Genomic DNA, 20840 nt, shown 5'->3' on the forward strand with positions numbered 1-20840 from the left:
ATTAGTTGCGTTTTGTGAATGACTATCTTAAAAAGAAAATGAATACCGCAAAGTCCTAGCAACTTGCGTTGTTGATGAAAATAAAAAATAAAAATAATAAATATGTATATATATATATATATATATATATAAATAATAAAAATCAACATCTGGAATGCATTACGATGATGGGTGCATCTTGTGCTAACAAGATACACTTTGCGTTCATCTTTCACAAATGCATTACGCTGAGGGGTGTGTTGCGCGCGTATGTATTTTGCGCCCGTCCTTAGAGAAAACGCACTATGTCGAGGTAGTGTTGCGCTAGTAGAAATAAAGTGCGTCCATCCTCCAGAAATGCGTTGAGCCAAAGGGTGTGTTGCGCTGATACATGCATTGTTGCCCGTCCTCTGCAAATATGCATTTGTGTTAATGGAGGCATTGCGTTAATCTTAACCTTGCGCCCATCCGAATAAAACTCAAAAGATAAAAATCTTTTTGCAAAAAGAGTAGTCCAATCGTTTAGGCTTTCAAGGAAATGATGACTTAGCAAATGAAAGGACGTACTTCTCTGCTAATTCATAAATGTGAGAAGTGCAGCGGCAGGCTTTTTGAGTACTTCGAAGCCTGCCACCGTAGAATTTGTGTTGGGCCCATCAAGGCCCAACCTATAAATTTCGTCCTTCTCCATCTTAGGTCGTCTACTTGAATCTTTTGCGAAACGGAAACCTTAATGAATCCTTTGCATACCTAGACCTTCAAACTTTCTTCCTAAACCCTAAGAGCTTTCCCAGCTCTTTCACTCATTACAGCCATGGCCGATCAATCTTCCCATTCATCCTCTTTACCTTCATCACCTTCACCAGCCTAAATCACTACAAGAGAGGTGGCATTCCTCGCAGCAAACTGCCCAACTATAACCCGTCCCAAGAATCACTATAAAACCTCGACGAAAGCCTGTAGTAGCCAGACCACTCAAAACCTGAGAGGGGCAGAGCACGGAGAGTGTCCCACTCCCAACACTGTCATCTGAAAGCGAAAAGAAAAGAAGAGATGACAGAGAAATGTTCAGGAGCATTCTGAGTGATATGGAGAATGATGGAGGGCTGCCCGAAGCTGGGGTTGTTAATCAACCATTACCTTCGGAGGAAGTGATGGAAGAAGCTTTAAGAAGGAGCGCTCTAGCAGTTTCAGATTCAAAGGAAACTGTTCACACAGAATCCTATAAGGGACCCATCAGGGTTGCTTTGGAGAAGGTGGAAGCGAAGAAGCAACCTAAAACGACTGAGGAGAAGAAGAAAAAGAAGAACAAGGAGAAGAGGGCAGAAGGAGATGAAGAAGCCCAGCCAAGGAAGGAAAAGAAAGAAAGAAAATTGAGTGAGAAGAGGGAACGCAGGCGGGAAAAGAAGCGCTTGAAGAAGAAGGAAGATAAGAGAAAGAGGGCTGAAAGCCCAGAGATCGACGGAAAATCAACCACCGCAAGGGTGGATGGGGGGTGTCAACGCAACAAAGAGAATCAGCACAACCTGAAGAGGAATCAACACAAATAAGAACGATTGCGACTGACGACGAAGAGGATCCAGACATCACCCCTCTTATGCGGCGTCCTAAAGAGAATGTGCCTCAAGGGTCAACCATCGACCCACAATTTTTGTAGAGTGTAGTAGAGGAGAAGGAAAAGAGAAGAAGAGAGGAAGAATAAAAGCAAGAAAATATGTTACGAGCACAACAAATCATCGCAAAAGGTGATTTAAGAAGAAAATTACACGATGAAGAAGTATGCCGTAACAACGCAATTTCAGTAGAAGAAGAGAGAATAAGGCTCGAGGAAGAACAATGCATATTGCTGGCCTCAGAAAAAATTGAAAGAAAAATGAGAGAAGAAGAAGAAAAAGAAAAGAAGAAGAAGAAAGAGAAGGAGAAAAGACGCAAAGCAAATGTGTAGTGCATTCGAGAGAAGAAAAGCAAAGAAATTGCGGAGTGGGGAAAGGAAGAACAGCGCAAGAAACGGAAATGGAAACAAAGACAAAGATCCTGCCTTGTGTTGATAAAAGAGAAGGGCAAAGCAAAAGTTGAAAGTAGTGAGCCTAAGTTGACCAAAGGACGCCCATCAAAGAAGAAAGAGAATGACGACATGATGATGGAAATGGGGTTCTTTCCTGCGCCAACACCACTATCGAATTTAATTACAAGTATTGTGTTGGAACATGGGTGGGAAACATTCTGCCAGTGCACATCCATCGTAATCCCAAAGGTAGTGAGAGATTTCTACAATGGACGACTTCATGGCACCAAATATGCAGTGATCATGAAAAGGGAGGTAGTGCCTTTCAGCGCAAGGGACATCAATGAGTTATACCAGATGGAGGACATCCTGAATGCGCTGGGTAACAAAATTATTGATGACCCCTCAGAAGAACAAATGGAAGATGCGTTGAAGATATTAATGCAACTGGGCACTCAGTGGTCAATATCTATGAAAGGCATCAGAACCCTTGCGTCCAATAAACTGCTTCCAGAAGCGCGGCTTTGGGTGTATTTGGTAAAAAGGCGACTCATCCCTACATCACATGACAAAACAGTTTCGAGGGATAGAGTAATGGCCGCATACTGCATAGCACGCGACATTCCAATAGATGTGGGCCAATTAATCGCAAAGCATATTCGAGGTTTTGTGGGGCGTGTAAGAGGCCAGTATTTCTTTCCTTGGACAGTTTTGAGCTTATGTCTCTCATTGGGTATAGGTATTGAAGAGGAACCAATGTCGGAAGTCCATGGCCTCATCAACACCAAAATTTTGAGAATGCTTCTCAAAGATTCCCCTCATTGCCCCGAGCTTCAACTGAAAAGGCCCATTATTGATTTAAATGCGCCGTAGCAACCAAAACCCAAGAAACAGCGCAAAGTTGACAAAGGCAAGAAAAAAGTCCAAGAGCCATCTCCACAAGATCAAATACCCTTGGACCCTTTACCTTTGATTATTCGCCCTTCAAGCCCTCCAACAAGACCCCTTTCCCCACTCCTTAAACATTTTACTAATCTCCTTCTTGCCCCCGATTCATCCAACCATTTCCAGCAGCACCCCCCTCCTCTTCATCTCCACCGCATTTTTCTCCTCGATCGCCGCATGTTAACGACCCACACAATTTGGGTGAAGGCACCTCTTCTCAACCCCAAAACATTGATGGTGAAACATCGCAGACACAGCCCACCATCGCATCCCTAGCTGCTGACCTTGCAGAAATTATATTCTCTTCTCTCTCATCAAAGAGAATTCTTCTGCCAGTAAATAACGGAGTTACACGAGAGCCAAACGGAATTGCAACGTAATGTTGCGATGACAAGGTAGGTGCTGATCAATATTTAACGCAATATCTACACGATCCACCTGAACCAAAGACAAGTGGTAGAGCGCAACCATGAGTACTTCAACTTTTTGATAGCCTATCTACATGGTGCCTCCGCATTTACAGCAACATCTGCATTTTGAAGAAGCTCCTCGTGTTCCTTCACAAAATCCTCCTCCTGAACCTCCTTCTCAATAAATCTACAATTTTTTTTGTTGCGGTCATTCTTTCATTTTATTTCATTCATTAGGTATATGTATAGAAGATATTCCTTGATTCTTTGTACATGCTCAAATTTTGTATTGCGATAATTATAATTCTTTGTATACTTGGTTAATTTTAATACAACTGAGTAACTATTCTTTCCGTATGCGTTAGCCTCAATACTTATCATCTTTTGTCAATTATTGCGATGTTCTTTATCTTTTATTTTGCGTCATTCATTGCGCTGTCATGATGAGTAATATGCATACCCTTAGCAGCATTTCCCACTCTTTGTATTTCCTGACTAACACTTAGATAAGTCATAGTAATAGAACTGCTTTACCTTTTATACTTCAAGTCTCTACTCAAACCTTCTTTTCAACACTAAGTGTTTTGTCTATTCTATCCAAAACAACGCAATGAGGACCTTGCGCATCTCTAAATTTGGGGGTGGGGAAGGTCTGAGTATATGCGGTTATCCTTAGAAAAATGCTTTCATTATAAAAAAAAGAAATCAAATAAACTCCAATGTCAACGTAAGGGAAAATCCCAACATGATAAGAGTTAAGTCATGAAAGGAATCTGCTCGTGATTGGATGTTCGCATGACACCCTAGGAGTAAGCCAAAACGAAGGTGGGTTTCCAAGAACAACGCAATATGAAATAAGAATATAAGAGACAACTCCTCTGACCAACAAAAGTAAAACTTAGCTGAAAATCAAAAGTTGAAGTTGAGATTGGCACACAACCATAGTTGGATGCTCGCATGATACCTGTGGGAGCAATCCAAAACGAAGGGTATAACCATGATCAATAGTCTCTAATAAAACGACGCAAACTAGACCACTGCATACAGATGCAGCAAGTTGTTTTTGCAAGAAGAGGTAAACATTCTTTTCAAAAGATATTTTTTTGTATGAAAGAATAAAGTAGGGCATGTTTATTTATTAAAGGATAGAAGGAAATTGCGTTGTTAAGTAATGTTGTCTAGGTGGAGCATTCAGAGTAACCAATCGACGCAAAGTTAGGATAAGAATTGTGCGATAGTGCCTTAGTTGAAGATATGCTTGAGGACAAGCATATATCTAAATTTGGGGGTGTGATAACTTGTAGAAATACAAGTTATTTATACTGTTTTATTTAGATATTACGGAAAAAAAAAAGAGAAAAGTTGCGTCGATAGTATAAAAATTGGCTAAGAAATACGAAAAATTATGAAATGTAATAAATACACCCACTAACACCATTGCGATGGTGAGATAGAATGTTTCAGTTTCTGTTTTGTAGGAAATAAGTCACCGCATGCGTTCATGGCTCGAAGACAAGATAAACAACTATCTACGTCGCATTGCGCCCATCAATCAAGAACGAAAAGATGATCAACGCAATGACGGCACATGCGACAATCGATCAAGAGCTTTAGCGATCAACGCAATTTCAACTGCATGCGGTAATAAAAAACAATACCGCATGCGGCAATAGATCGAATATGTGAAGAGCAACGCATTTGCAGAAGATTCTGACAAGTTTACAGCTTTCAGTTGTGCATTTCTGACAAGTTGATTGCGTAACAGAAGGAATTTTTCATTCTGCCATTTCAGGAACTACCATAATTATATAGTGGGGACTACAAATTCAAAGAGCCAAGTCTCGCTTATAAATAGCTTCTTCAAATTCATACTTGATATACATGTATACATAGAGACGTGCATATACTGATTCTGAGAGAGAGGTTGGTCTGAAGCGATTGTCCAGAGTAAATCCAGGAGAACTACGAGACAAGGCCGAAAGGTGAGTCTTCGAGCAGAGAATTCTTCTAATTCCCGTAGTTGAAGCTCTGTGCGAAGGTCAATTCTACCAGGAAAGCAAGTCTAAGAGGGAAGTTTTCCTTTCCACCACTTCCACACGCCGGCAAGCACAATCTCCGATCGAGATCTATGTCAAGACGTTGACACTCTTTTCGTATTTGTTTCTATCCTCTATTTCATCTTTGTATTCATCTTCTATAATCTCTCATTCACAACATGTATCAAACGCTTAATTTTAGAATTAAATGTTATCTTCGTCACCATTATCATCTCTCTGTCTCTTTCTATACATTCATAATTCATTTTCTCCATGATGTGTTCTTAATCCCCGGGTAAATAGTGAGAATTAAGCGAGTGAGTTAATTTGTGTTAAGGAAATAATTAAGTTTAGATAAAGCATGCTCGATGGCATCTTCACCTATGAGAGCAGAAGTGAAAATGTTATCCGCCTATCGAGAGAAGGTTGGAAGAATGCATTAACTAAAGCGAGAAGTATTTCTAGAGATGGAAACAACCTTGCGTTCATCATGTTCATCTCTGTTTCACCATAGAGATATGGGAACGTGGCCGATCACTGAGAGGTGTATGCCAAGGGAAAGCGGAACCCTAGTTGCATCCTTAACATGATTGACAAACTTGCGATGTTTTTACTCTTTACTCTTTCTCTTTCTACTTCATGCATAAGACTTGCCATTGCATACATCGATTTTTTTGTACAACTTCAAAGTCAGTTCTCGACCTCAGTATCATGTATCATGTATCTTGTATCATGTATCATAATAGTTTAGGAATTTCTTTTATCAATGCATTTTTACTTTACTATCAATGCATTTTTATTTCATCGCAATTTATATTTATGTACAAACCCAACATTCTTTATTCATTATTAAAAACCGGTCGCATGTATTACATTAGTATCGCATTAACGAAAACAATCCCCGTGTTCGACCTCGGATCATTCTGAGAAACTTGCGTTGGAATTATACTTGGTTTCAGTGCAAGGAAACTTGTGACATGCATTATTTCATCACATACTACGAGCAATTCATTAACAATGCATATACTTAGACGTAGTATACATAAAATTGTCTTTATCGCAAAGCACCTGAGCATATTATATATCATCATAGTGCATGCATACTAATAAAGAGCAATCATAAAATTATGTCATCATCGGAGCCGGAAGTTAATCGCATGAAGGTGGTATGAGAGTTGGTTGTCGGAGTTTTCGGAGTTAATGGTTGTCAAAGCCCCGCGTTAGTCATCGAAGTTGCCCGCTCAAAGGTAATCATTGAAGGAGATTTTCACCGGAGTTTGTAGTCGAAATTGGTCATCGAAGTTTGTTGTCAGAGCCAATTGGTCGTTGGAATTGGTAGCTTGAAGGTGGTCGTCGAAGTTAGGTCACCGGAGGTGGTTGTCAGAGGCCAAAATTTGTTGTTAGAGTTGGTCACACGAAGGTTGTCGGAGGTGGTTGTCGGAGTCTGAATTTCGTCGTCGGAATTTTCATCGGAGTTGGTTTTCGAAACCCGGAGATGGTTGCCGAAGTTGTCATCGGAGGTGGTTATCAGAATCTGAAGTTAGTTCTCGGAGTGTCACAGCAGCTGATGGGTAGAGCCATTGAAAACATGGGAAGAAGAGAGAGTTGGGGTGAGTTGGTAAAATATACCAACTCAACTTCACCAACATTTAAAGTTAGTGTGCTAAATAATGAGTTGGTATATTATACCAACTCAACTCAACTCATGTTGGTGAGCCAAACACTCCCTAATGGTTTTTTTCTAAATAAAAAATAATAAAAAATAAAAAATAAAAAAGCCTAATGGTATGAAATTGGGAAAGAAAAGTACAAGTGTGAGATTAACATTTAAAGAATAAACTGAAATCAAATGGCAACTTTTCTAGAATGTACATATAAATAGAATAAATTCCAATTGGTAATTTCAACCATGATATCAATTTTTCATCAGACACGTCCACATTTTCAACAATATTTTTACAATTCTATAGATTTAAAATCGTTATATCAGGTGATCCATGAAACACAAATAAAAGAAATAATAAGATATCATTAACGTGAATATAGTATAATAAAAATAACAATTTTAATTCGTTTTACAAAATGTAGAATATTTAGTCCAGTCTTATTTGGTAACCATTTTGACTTTTTGTTTTAGTTCTTGAAAACTAAGTCTGACCTCTAAATTTCTTACCTTTTTTTTATTTGCTTTTTACCAATATTTTCAAAAACAAAGCAAAATTTTGAAAACTAAAAAGTAGTTTTTAAAAGTTTGTTTTTTTATATGAAATTTGACTAAAAAGTCAACTCTTATACTTAAGAAAAAATGCATCGTAAAAAATTGAAAGGAAACATGCTTAACTTTTAAACTCTAAAAACAAAAATGAATACACCGTGTAATAAATATTTGGTTTTTGATTTTTTATTTTTGAAAATTAGGCTTATAAATACTACTTTCACCTCTAAATTTCTTTATTTGTTATCTACTTTTTACTAATAGTTTAAAAAACCAAGCCAAATTTTGAAAACTAAAAAAATAGCTTCGAAAAACTTGTGTTCTGTTTTTTGTATTTGGCTAAGAATTCAACCATTATGCTCTAAGAAACACAAAACATATATACGGATACAAGATACAGATACGACACGATACGACTATACGCCAATTCCTAAAAAATTAAGATATGGTAACATTGAAGATACGTTATTATATATGTGTGTGTATATATATATATATATATGATAATGTCCAATTAATTGTTATATTACTTATTATAAGTTAGAAAATAGATCCAAGAAGAGAGTGAAAACTTGAAAAAAAAAAATCCAATAACGTTGAGTGGTGGTTGAGCGATTAGAGACGGTAGAAAAGAAATAGAGGATGTAGATTAAAGAATGAAGTTGATGACGAAGGGGTGTGAATCATGATTTAAATAGTGAGAGAGAAGAGAAGAATGAAGATTTAATTACATTTTGGGTTTTTTCTTTTAACTTTTTATGTTTTTATCATTTTTAATTTATTTTATTTTGGATTGCTCGATTTAAGTGGACTTTTATGTTTGAGAGTGATTTAAAAATGGTTAAAGTCACTTTTCTTATTTTCAAATTATTGTAAAAACATGTTTAATCCTTCAAAACTAAATGAAAATTGCATTTAAAAGTGTAAAATTGAAAACTAATTAATTTTAAGTAATTAAAAGTGTGTTTTCGAGTGTTTTAAAAGTGGAAAAAATGATTTTGATGATTTTAAAATCATTCCCAAACATGCACTTAAATAAAATAGGTGGTGGGTTGGGCTTTTAAAGTGATTGGACTTAAATTTGTATTAAAAAAAAAAAAAAAAAAAAAAAAAAAAAAAAAAACCCAACGTATCCTCTTCATGTACTTGTAAGCTACACGTATCTGAAAATTTATTAAAAAAAAAAAAAAAAGACACTTTAAATCACGTATCAGCTATCAGACACAGATCTGGATGTATCTGTATTTAATACCGATTTTCTATAAAATTAGAAGTATCTATGCTTCCTAGATTGTAATTAAAAAAGATACAAATTATTGTGAGAAATACGGAGGTAATACACTTAATTTTCAAAAAAAAAAAAAAACAAAATGATTATTAAACCAGACCGAAATTATTACCAAATGAAATCCTGTTAATTTCAATTTTAAATTTTTGTTTTTATAATTTTTTTTATAAATATCTATCAACATTGATATTTTATATGGAAATTTTTTTTCGATTCTAGACTTTGATTTCAACGTCGAAGATTACTCTATACTGCATTAAGAGATTCAGATAACAAAACTCACTGCTTTCATTCTAAAACCCACACTCTAAGATTTAAGAACAAACATTTCACAACATTATGTTGGCTCATTTTCCAGGAACAAAGTTGGTAGCATAAGCCCAAGCATTGTTGTTGACTGGGTCAGCAAGATGATCAGCAAGATTCTCCAGTGGGCCCTTTCCAGTGACGATGGCCTGAACGAAGAATCCAAACATGGAGAACATCGCCAGTCTTCCATTCTTCAGCTCCTTCACCTTCAGCTCCGCAAAGGCTTCAGGGTCATCTGCAAGCCCCAACGGGTCAAAGCTCCCGCCTGGGTAAATCGGGTCGGTCACCTCTCCAAGTGGGCCGCCGGCAATGCGGTATCCCTCGACGGCCCCCATGAGAACCACCTGGGAGGCCCATATGGCTAGAATGCTCTGGGCGTGGATCAAGCTTGGGTTCCCCAAGTAATCGAGCCCACCTTCGCTGAAGATCTGTGAACCGGCCTTGAACCACACCGCTTCTCCAAACTTCACGCCGTTCCGGGAAAGGAGCTCTGGGAACACGCACCCCAATGCTCCCAACATAGCCCACCTGAACCAACTCAACGATAAAACATCATCTACAAGAATATTTTTGTGACCCTTACATTTTAGATATGATTTCTATTTGATTCTTAAATTTCAAAATGTTACACATTTAATCTTTAAATTTTAATATTGGTTTTTATATAGTTTCTAAATTTTAAAATGTTACAACTTTACCTTTAACATTTTGAGTTTTATTTCGATTTAGTTTTTATGTTTTAAGATTTACACTCTTAAACACGATTATTCACTAAATACTCATTTTCCGTCTTTAATATTAATTTATGTTAATAAATTAAAAGTCATTAAAAGAATTATAATTAATTAAGTTTTATTATTTTTTTTATCACTTTTAGAATTAAATTCAAAATTTTACTTCATAATTATTTTTAAATTAATTAATAGAAATTGACGTCAACGATTAAAATTGAGTATTTAATTAAAAAAAATTGAGGTTAAAAATGTAAAATCTTGAAACCTAAGGATCAAATTGAAACGAAACTCAAATCTCAAAGGTAAAATTATAATATTTTAAAACTTAGAGACTAAGTTAAACAAAACTCAAAACTTAAAGACCAAATATGTAATATTTGAAAACCTATGGACCAAATAGAAACTATACCTAAAACCTAGGGACCAAAAATGTATTTTACCCTTTATTTTATTTTAGGTTAAATTTACAATTTTTGTTTTAAAGTATTCCATAACCATTTAAGTTTGAAAAATGTTTAGATGCATCCTGGGCAGCATCTCTGTGCATTTCATTAAATTATCTAATCATAACTTATCATGTGGCAATTTTTTTTTTTTGAAATATTTTAATATTTTTTACGTGACTATTGAGAAGGGATGCACAAGATGCATCCAAGTATTACATTTAAGTTTTGATTGATTTTTTGTTTTGAGTTTTTTAAAACTAAAACTATTTCTTCTTAATTTTATAGTATGATTTTTATTTTTGTTGAGTAAAAGAGTTGAATTCTTAGCTAAATAAAACAAAAGTATGTTTTTGATTTATTTTTTTTTAAATTTGGCTGGTTTTTTTAAATCATCGGTAGAAACACAACAAGAAATTTTAGAGGTGGAAGACGCATTTATAATAAGCTTAATTTTCAAAAACTAAAAACCAAAAACCAAACAGGACCTTAGTTTCTTCTCGTTTTTTGGTTTTTTGAAAATTAAAGTTTATAAAATTTTAATATTATAATTAACACTCTATTTTTCTTGTGAGCTTGAAATATGCATGAGACCCAATAAGTGAAAATTAATCTTAATTGAGAGATGAAATAAGATTGAGAGATTAAACATAGGATCTCCTGCTTTAATACCATACTAAGTTACTGATTGATTCCAAAATTTAAGTTTATGGGTGAAGGTATAATATTATATCTTCTAAACACTGTTTTTATCCATAATATTTATAAATAATATTTTTATCGATAAATATCTTTGTTTTGTTATTTTCTATTAATTTGGCCAAATCTAAGTCAGACTTTAAAAACTAACCAAATATATATATATATATTAGAATTGATTATGAATCTAAGTGTGTTATTAAGGAAGGTGAAAAACATAATTTTAAAATGGAGAGAAAATTAAAAGAATGAAATTATTATCCAACAGAATTTAAAATTATGTCTTCAGTATTATGTAGATTAAGTCTAATTTTTTTTTCATAAGAAAAATCTAAATTTTTTAATGTATATATAATTAATTGTATATAATAAATTTCCAACTTATATAATATTTGGTAAATTTCAAACGTGTACTAATGTGGTTGAGAAGATTCAACCTACATCGCTCATGAATATATACTTTAATTGAGTTAAGTTTAGACCTTTTAAATTTAGAAACTAAATTTGTTATTTGATCCTAAAACTATAAATTCTTTAAGGTTCTGTCTAGTTTTTTAAATTTGTGTTTATTTGTCCACAAAATTTTTATAATAATCTTCAAATTTTTTCAAGATAACAATTTAATTTGTAGCCAAATTAAAAATAAATAAATAAATAAAACTTAAAATTTCAAATATGGATCAATTTCCAACACATTTATCCGAAGTAGAAAATAAAATAAACTAGTATATATAACTTCAATTTTCAAAAATAACAAATACAAAAGGAAAAAAAAAAAAAAGAAATATGTCTAAATTACAAACATAATTTTTTTTAAAAAAAAAAATCTTGGAGGAAGAATATGATAGCTTGATTATCTGTTACCTAGAGTGGATGACTTCAAGCTCACGGTTCTTAGCAAAGGTCTCAGGATCTGCGGAAAGTCCGGCAGTATCCCAGCCGTAGTCACCGGGGAATTCTCCGGTAAGATAGGACGGAGGCTCACCGGAGAATGGCCCCAAATACTTAACACGATCGGGTCCGTACCATGGGCTTCCAGAAGAAACCGGCTTGGCGGCGGATTTCCTCATGCTGACTCTGCCATTGCCGAGAAGCTCGGGGGAGGAGGGCGTGAGTTTCACCGCCTTTCCGGCGAGTGAGGGCGACGACAATGCCATTGTTGAGGTCGCCATTGCAAGTAAGAATAAGCTAATTTTACTGTTGGAACTCGAGAAGAATGTTATATGTGTATTTATCAAATGCAGCGTTTGAGACATCATATATAGTAGTTTTTTTTCTGAGATCGGTATCTTCATTTCCATTCTGATGCTGCCACGTGGCACTTCACTGATGATATCCTAAAATCTCAACATGCTGGATTAGCCATCCTCTTTGCCAATAAAATGATGACACGTGAAAAGATTCTCTATCTTCTGACCATGCATCATCATATTTACCCTCAAGCTAGCTTGTACATAAGAAGATACTTTTACATTTTTATATGATATTTACCCTTTCATCAAATGAAAATTAATATCAGAGAAAATGATATTATATATATATATATATATATTTTTGGAAGAAGATGTTATAGTTATTCAAACATACGATTTCTTGTTTGTTTGTTTGATTTGCTATGTCAAATCATTTGAACATAGCTGGGTTACAATATATTCTTTAGTAGAGGTTATAGTTTATTAAAATGTAAATTAAATTATAATATGATGTTTATAGTTTTGAGAAAGTTTAAATTTAGCTCCTATGATTTTAAGTTTAATTCACTTCTTATAGTTTGATTAAACTTCATAAGCACTTCATAAATAGTTCATATAATTTGGTAAACTCCTCATAAATAGTCCAATTAGATAGACTATTTAGAAGAATTTTATCAAATTACCTTAGAGACTAGATTCTAATTATATAACGTAGGAATTAAATTTTAATTTTCTTCAAATTATAGAAACTAAATCTATAATTTAACATTGAAATTGATATTTTTATGTAAAATACATATAGAATTAGAGAGTACTAAATCATATAAAAGCGTAAGTAAGAGTTTCAATTATAATGACCGGTCAATGGGTATAAATTAATTAAACCATTGCTTTTGAATGACAAAAAGTTTAATCTTTGCGCTGCACTATTTAACATTTACATTTTAATACAAAAATCTTAAGATTTGAAAATTAGAAATCCACTTGGTGCGTTGGGCGATAGTGCAAAGAAGCTAAGACTAAGAGAATAAGGAGAACTGGTTCTTTACTCAAAGTTCGAACACTCCACAAGTAAGATGATCAGATTTACCTGAATGTTATTGCATACAACCCTGATTCAAGAATTGCAAAAGAAGGTGATGAGACTATGTCATCACCTAGGAATTTTCATTCAGAGGAAACCGTAAAACTCAAACATAAAAAACTAATGCATTGTATTTTTTATCCCTCCTTTAAACTCATCCTACTTAACTAAAGGGACTTAAAAAGTCCATTCTACCCCTAACTCAAAAACTAAAAAACCAAATAAAACATATATGGGTCCAATAATGAAAATACCCAAAAATAAGGTATGTTTGCAAATATTAAAAAAAATGTGAATTAAAAACTTAACCTAGTTCAATCGATTTCATTTGGAAGTATCAACTAAAACCAATTATAGAGCTTCTAAATGTTGTTGTTTGAATCCCCTCAATTGAGTCTATCTCCATTTGTACGCGAGAATTCAATGCTAACTGTAACTTCTCGACTTTTGAGTGTGTGATTGGTCTCAAAGGTAACACGAGGACGTCTTGTTTCATATCACATTTTTTCTAAAAAAAGGTTATTTGAGAGATTGAACAACACTACGGTCCTATATGATAAGGATTTCATTTTTAAGTTTTTCTATTTATTTTTAATTTATGCTTCTTTCTTCCAATTTGTATATTGTGATTTTTACACTTTTTTTAACGACCATTTGAATTTTTAGTCAAATTAAAAAAGAAAAGCATTCATACAATAGCTACAAGCTTCCATAAGCACCATCTTGCTTTGGAGAAAAAATTATTTAAAATTTTTTATGATTATCCATTTTAAAGTCAGTTTTGAACCATAGAGCTCAATTAAGAAATTGATGTATGATAGTAAAGCAACTCGACCGATAGGGGTGAGATGAGTCTTCGATTTTTGAGATCGAGTCCATTAGGATTGATTGACCGATTTCAAGAGGATCCATTCAAGACAGTTTCTCTCATATAATTTTGCATGTCCCACTTCTGTCAACCACAAATCTTTTAATTGAAGGTAGCTTGCTTAACAAAACTTTCAACAGATCAGCGTAAGAAATTTTCTTTATTAGGTTTAGGTTGATCGAGAAATACTTATTGCTCGACCCATCCAACTAAGCTAAGCTAATAAATATTGTGTAATAGAGTATTGGAAGGTTGGATATCAAAATATCTATAGAGATGGATACAAAACTCCTTTCGTAGACAATGTGCCTAGCCCTAGGGAGCTTATACCCCTAATCTACCTAGGAATCCTATTTTAGTTCCACTTGCCCCCATAAGCAAAGATGTGCCTTCACACAAAAGGTTGATCAAGTTCTTGATCAATAGCATGTTTTTACTAAAACATGCTTTTAAAACTGCTTTTGATTTAAGTTTCAAAAACTTAGTTTTATTTTTTACCACAGGAGTAGAAAACAGTAATAGTAATAATAATAAAAAAAAAGGTGAGATTATGTTTATAAACTTACACAAAATTTTCTCAAAAAGAAATAAACTTACACGAAAAAAAATCAAATAGTTACCTTAAATATATAACTAGGTTCAAATTTAGATCCTAATTCAAATTTTAACCTTGGAAGAACTAAAAGAGAAGATAATTAGGATAAAGAACTTTAGCATATGATATCTTATCCAATATCTGAAATAAATCTTCAATACCAAGAAACTTCCCTCTAACGGATATTAGAATATCTAATGCCTCCAATATCAATGGCTTTTGATTGGATGCCAAGTGGGACAATGTGATATTATTAAACTAATAATAATAAAACATTTCCTTTTCCATTTAAATCACATGGGATTTTCATTTGTGGCCATACAAACCGCCACGTGGAGATTCACAACCAATGAACTCACAGGCGTTGATTTTCCCACGATAACAATCGTCTGTTATTTAAGAACTTAACCTCAACGGCTTTTTTCATCACAACGGCAACTAAGCAACTTCAGCTGTTCTAATCGTGAACGGAATTTTCATTTCTGTAAGTGTTGGTTGCAATGGCCGCATCAACAATGGCTCTCTCTTCTCCGTCGCTCGCCGGAAAGGCAGTGAAACTCACTCCCTCTTCGCCGGAGCTTCTCGGCAATGGCGGCAGAGTCAGCATGAGGAAATCCGCCTCCAAATCTATTTCGTCTGGTAGCCCTTGGTATGGACCTGACCGTGTCAAGTATTTGGGACCATTCTCCGGCGAGCCTCCGTCTTATCTCACCGGAGAATTTCCTGGTGACTACGGCTGGGATACTGCCGGACTTTCTGCAGATCCCGAGACGTTCGCCAAGAATCGTGAGCTTGAAGTCATCCACTCCAGGTAAGATGTCGACCAAATTAATTTAATAAAATGTACTAAACTATAATTTGATTTTTCCTATCAAAAGTTTTTAGGTCGATGAATTGAAACTTTGGAAACCAATTAGCAAACATTGAGACGATATGCATTTGGGCAATTGGACAAATAGCCATATTTAATTAATGGTTTTGGAAAAAAAAGGCCTAACATGTTTATTTTTTGATAAATGGCCAACTACTAAATCTATGAATGGACTAAAACACCCTTTATTTGAAATCAAGAAAATAGTAACTAAAACAAAGGAAAATTTCAAGGAAAAGATATCTTCATGAATATATTAAATTCAAAATAATGCAGAATCAAGAGACACTATCACACGAAAAAATGGACAAAACTTAAATCTGAAAATTTAAAATTAGAAAAATTATACAAAGTTGAGTAAAAAATTAGAGAAATCATAAATCAAATTCAAACATATAAGGTAGTTTGGAGAAAATACATTGTATTCAAGCAAAAAAAAAAAAAAAAAAAAAAGTATGAAGCCCTAACTTCATATATCTCTAATTCCATCATATTTGAAACAATCCCTCTGGTGAATATTTTTTTAAAAAAATCATATTTGAAAACTTGCAATATGCTTTCCCTAAATATCAAATCATGTCGATGAAATTAATTTTAAATAAGGGATTAATAATCACTCACCATATGATTATAAACATTTCCTTCACCCTTGTTTGAAACCTTTGCAAACATTCATTCAGATCTTGCTAGCTTTCCTTTTTCTTGGGCGTACATATCTTTTTCACCTCTAATGCTTGTTCTTATAAAAGCTTTATCTAAAACATTTTTCTATTATTAAACTACGTTCTCTATTTTCCAATTTCCTACGAATATTAAGACAGTGGAATGAGAATAAGGGAGATCTCAAGATTATTATGCTAATAATTTCGTATCTAAGAATTTAATATTGAGGAAGAGTTTTAATCTTAAGATTCGATGAATTAATTCAGGATCATCTAGGACCCACAAATTGTGGGATTCTTGGTTTGGATATCTTTAATGTTTAAATTTTGATTTCTTATTATATGAAATTTGATAAGGTTTTTGAAACAATTCATTTGCACTATCTTAGAACATCTAGGGAGAGAAATAAGATGATAGAGTCAAAACTAGAAGAATGGCAAAAAAAAAAAAAAAAAAAAAAATCCAATTCATATCTTATATAGTGTATTTATTTGCAATATTTTAACACAATTATGGTGTATTTGAAATTAGTGTATTACTTATTCTGAAATTATGGGTTCGATAGATATTATCTTATAAACATTGACAATAGAAAGTTGAGAATACCATTAATACATTCCATAATATTCAATAATTATAACAAGCAATCAATATTTTACGTGTTCAAATAAATTTGACATTGACGTAAATACTTTGTATTTTTGTATGTTATGATCAAGAATATTTAATAATTGTAACAAGTACTTAGTAATTGATATTTGTTGATCATAGCATTTTTTTTTTAAAAAAAAGATATTTGTTCATATCATTTAACATAGATAGATACTTAATAAAAGTGAATATGACAAAAAAAAACTTTTAAATTGGTGATGCAAAAATTGATGTTAATAACTTGATATTTACGTTATAGATTTTTTTTTTCTGAACCATTTAAACCATCAAAATGATGTGCTATTTTGGAAAGATTCATTGTATATTGTAGTTTTATTAGATGTTGAATAAAAAAAAGAAAAAAATAGATATAGTTTTAAGGGGAGAATCTAAAATTGCATACCATAGTTTAGTTTTATTAAGTGTTGAATAAAAAGAAGGGGGTCTTTTTAAATATAAAAAAAATATATTTAAAATTATTTATAGCAAAAAGTTTTAAAATATAAAAATTTTTGAAATTTTTTTTTTATAAAATGTAAATATTTTTTTGGATTTTTTTATTTATAAGAATTTTGTAATAAAAAAAGAAAAATATTAATATAGTTTTAAGGGGAGAATCTAAATGTTAAATACATGTAAAGCTCTCAATATTTGAAAATAATAACTCACGATAATTTCAAATTGAATTTCAAGTATTAAAAAAGATAATGCGAACAAAATCTAAATTAAAGAACTTTTTAAAAAACCTAACTCAGGAATTGAGATTGTGAAAATGTTTCGAAGCATTTTTCATAAAATGAGATAGTGGGAATCCAGGAAGGGTAGAGTGAGGAAAAACATTCAGCCACGATTGAAACAAAATTTTAATTTGGCCATATGTCAGTAAATTCAAAAATGGTCATCTTTCAAAACCATACTTACTTTTTGGACATCCACTACAAATTCTCTATGTATTTTTGTAGTACCAATCTAGACAAATTTTAAAAATAAAAATAATATTCTTAGAAAATCATTTTGCCTTTAATATTTTACTTAAATGCATTTTAAAATAACTTGAAAAAGATTACAAACAAATTATGGTTAATATGGCTCTTAAAAACTTGAATTTATTTTTTAATTAAGCTAAATATTTAATGTGCTGCTAAGAAAAGAGAAAATAACTCTAACAAAGGAAAAGAAGACAAAATCATTCGGCTTGGTCGTTGCTTCAGGTGGGCTATGCTGGGAGCGTTGGGCTGCGTGTTCCCGGAGCTTCTTTCCCGCAACGGCGTGAAGTTCGGAGAAGCAGTGTGGTTCAAAGCCGGTTCACAGATCTTCAGCGAAGGTGGGCTCGATTACTTAGGGAATCCAAGCTTGATCCATGCCCAAAGCATTCTAGCCATATGGGCCTCCCAGGTGGTTCTCATGGGGGCCGTCGAAGGATACCGAATCGCCGGTGGCCCACTTGGGGAAGTGACCGACCCGATTTACCCCGGTGGGAGCTTCGACCCGTTGGGGCTTGCAGATGACCCGGAAGCCTTTGCAGAGTTGAAAGTGAAGGAGCTGAAGAATGGGAGATTGGCCATGTTCTCTATGTTTGGATTCTTCGTTCAAGCCATCGTCACTGGCAAGGGCCCACTGGAGAATCTTGCTGACCATCTTGCTGACCCAGTCAATAACAATGCTTGGGCTTACGCTACCAACTTTGTTCCTGGAAAATGAGCCACATAATGTAGTGGACATGAGTTTTAGTTACTTCCCTTTCAACTAATTTAATTGTGAAATGGGAGCTAAAGTCCATTGTTGTAATGTTTTAATCCGAATTAAAAATGAAATGAAAATTGTGTTTATATTAAATATCTTTTTTCTTTTTCTTCTTTTCCTTTTTTTTTTTTTTTTTTTTTTTTTGCCTATGGTCAATTTGAGCATAGTTGGTTAGCAACGTCAATTAGCATTTTGAAGATGAATGATTGGACTCCTATGTACACCCTAAAATGGTCAAAATAAATATATCTAAGTCAAATAACAGGGCTATCCTTTAACACAAAAGAGTGCATATCTGAGGAAGAGCAAAACAGTGCAGGCTGATTACCCTTAGACCTGCAGCCCAGCTACATGGCTCATTATTATGGTGCCACGCGAAATTTTTGTATTTTTGTATTTTTTTTTTCCATTTGCCGTTTGCACATCTCCTTTCGTTGATTCTTTTCTTTTTTCTTTTTTCTTCCAAATTTCAAGCTCCAAATTTGTTCTTTTTTCCTTTCTTCTCGTTCATCTCCTTTTCTTGTAATTTTTTTTTTTTTTTTTTTGACTATCAACAGGCCATTCTACAACCATATTCTATGATCAGATGCCTCATAATATGCTATAAACTTTACGGCTATAGTAAAATAAGTTATAAGTGTTTGTTTAACACTTTTCCAGGATATAGCTCCTCAGCTAACATGAAGATATAGTCTGAAGTAGATCACAAAGTGTCTTGGCATCCAGTATAATTAGAATCAGAATACCCAATGATCTATAAAACTTCTGATCTCCGATAAATAAGCATATAATCTTGTGTTCTCTGTAAATACCTCATAATCCGTTTGCCTGTTTTCCAATGATCCATCCCGAGTTGCTCAAATATCTGCCTAACACTTCAATTATGAACGCAATATCTGGACGTGGACATACTTTAGTATACATTAGACTTCCAGAAGCTGATGCATAGGGAACCTTTTGCATCTTCTTAGTCTCGAGTACAATCTTAGGGTATTGACCTAAATGAAATTTATCACCTTTAACGACTGGGGTATCTCTTGGTGCACAATCTTTCAAACCAAATCTACTCAAAATCTTTTCAATATAGTTCTTTTATGACAATCTCAAAATACCTTGAGAACGATCTCGCAGTATTTCAATTCCTAATACAAATGAAACATCACCAAGATTCTTCATCTCAAAATTCTTTTTGAGAAACCTCTTAGTGTCATGCAATAAACCTACATCATTACTTGTTATGAGTATGTCATCGACATATAACACCAAAAAGATAGATTTACTCCCATTGAACTTGTGATATACACAATCTTCTACTATATTCACCTCAAAACCAAAGAGGTAATTACTTTATGGAATTTATAATACCATTGACGAGAGGCTTGCTTGAGACCATAGATGGATTTCTTCAATTTGCAGACCATAGACTTTGAATTAGCAGACCCAAAGTTTTTTTTGTTGCATCATATAAATCGTCTCATCAATGCTCCAATTGAAAAACACAGTTTTTATATCCATCTGGTGTAGCTCTAAATCAAAATGATCTACTAGTGTCATGATTATCCTAAAAGAGTATTTCGATGAAACCAGAGAGAAAGTCTATTTGTAATCAATACCTTCCTTTTTAAAACTCTTTGTAACAAGACCAGCCTTATATCTTTCGATATTTTCGTGCGAATCCCTATTTACAACCTATGGGTTTTATTCTTGATGATAATTCGACATCGCTCAGAATACTCAATAAAATTTGAAACCCCGACATCGCTTAGAATACTCAATAAAATAACAGCTATAGTTCTTGAGTCCAATTTTCTTTTGTTAGGCCTGTAAGACCTAGTTTCAGCTAGACAATCCCAAATACTAAGCTTCTTTCCTGTCCACAACTCATAAGGGGTTTTAACTACTACTTTACTAGGTACCCTATTAAGGATATATGCCGCAGTATTTGATGCCTCACCCCAGAGAGATTCTAATAAAGAAGAATGACTAATCATACTTCTTACCACTTAAGTGTTCTATTTTGCTTTTCCACCACACCATTCATGTTGGGTTTGCTCAACATAGTATATTGTAGGACGGTTCCATATTCCTCTAGGTATTTAGCAAAGGGCC

The 20840-nt window shown here is 33.7% G+C and overlaps 2 protein-coding genes across 2 annotated transcripts; one reads left to right on the forward strand and one right to left on the reverse strand.

The window, feature by feature from the left end:
• Nucleotides 1-9104: 9104 nt before the first annotated feature.
• Nucleotides 9105-12302, reverse strand: LOC120069867 (chlorophyll a-b binding protein of LHCII type I, chloroplastic-like). Its single transcript, XM_039021680.2, has 2 exons — nucleotides 11928-12302; nucleotides 9105-9715 (listed from the first exon to the last, which is right to left on the reverse strand). Exons 1-2 carry the CDS (start codon nucleotides 12233-12235, stop codon nucleotides 9226-9228), a joined length of 798 nt encoding a protein of 265 aa, XP_038877608.2. The 5' UTR covers nucleotides 12236-12302; the 3' UTR covers nucleotides 9105-9225.
• A 2849-nt stretch (nucleotides 12303-15151) lies between these two features.
• LOC120069868 (chlorophyll a-b binding protein 3, chloroplastic-like) lies at nucleotides 15152-18824 on the forward strand. Its single transcript, XM_039021681.2, has 2 exons — nucleotides 15152-15614; nucleotides 18200-18824. The coding sequence occupies exons 1-2, from the start codon at nucleotides 15304-15306 to the stop codon at nucleotides 18687-18689; spliced, it is 801 nt and encodes a 266-aa protein (XP_038877609.1). The 5' UTR covers nucleotides 15152-15303; the 3' UTR covers nucleotides 18690-18824.
• The last annotated feature ends 2016 nt before the right edge of the window (nucleotides 18825-20840 follow it).

This window comes from Benincasa hispida, chromosome 8 (genome assembly GCF_027475165.1).
Source record: "Benincasa hispida cultivar pf3 chromosome 8, pf3_genome.v1.1, whole genome shotgun sequence".
In the NCBI taxonomy this organism is placed as follows: Eukaryota; Viridiplantae; Streptophyta; class Magnoliopsida; order Cucurbitales; family Cucurbitaceae; genus Benincasa; species Benincasa hispida.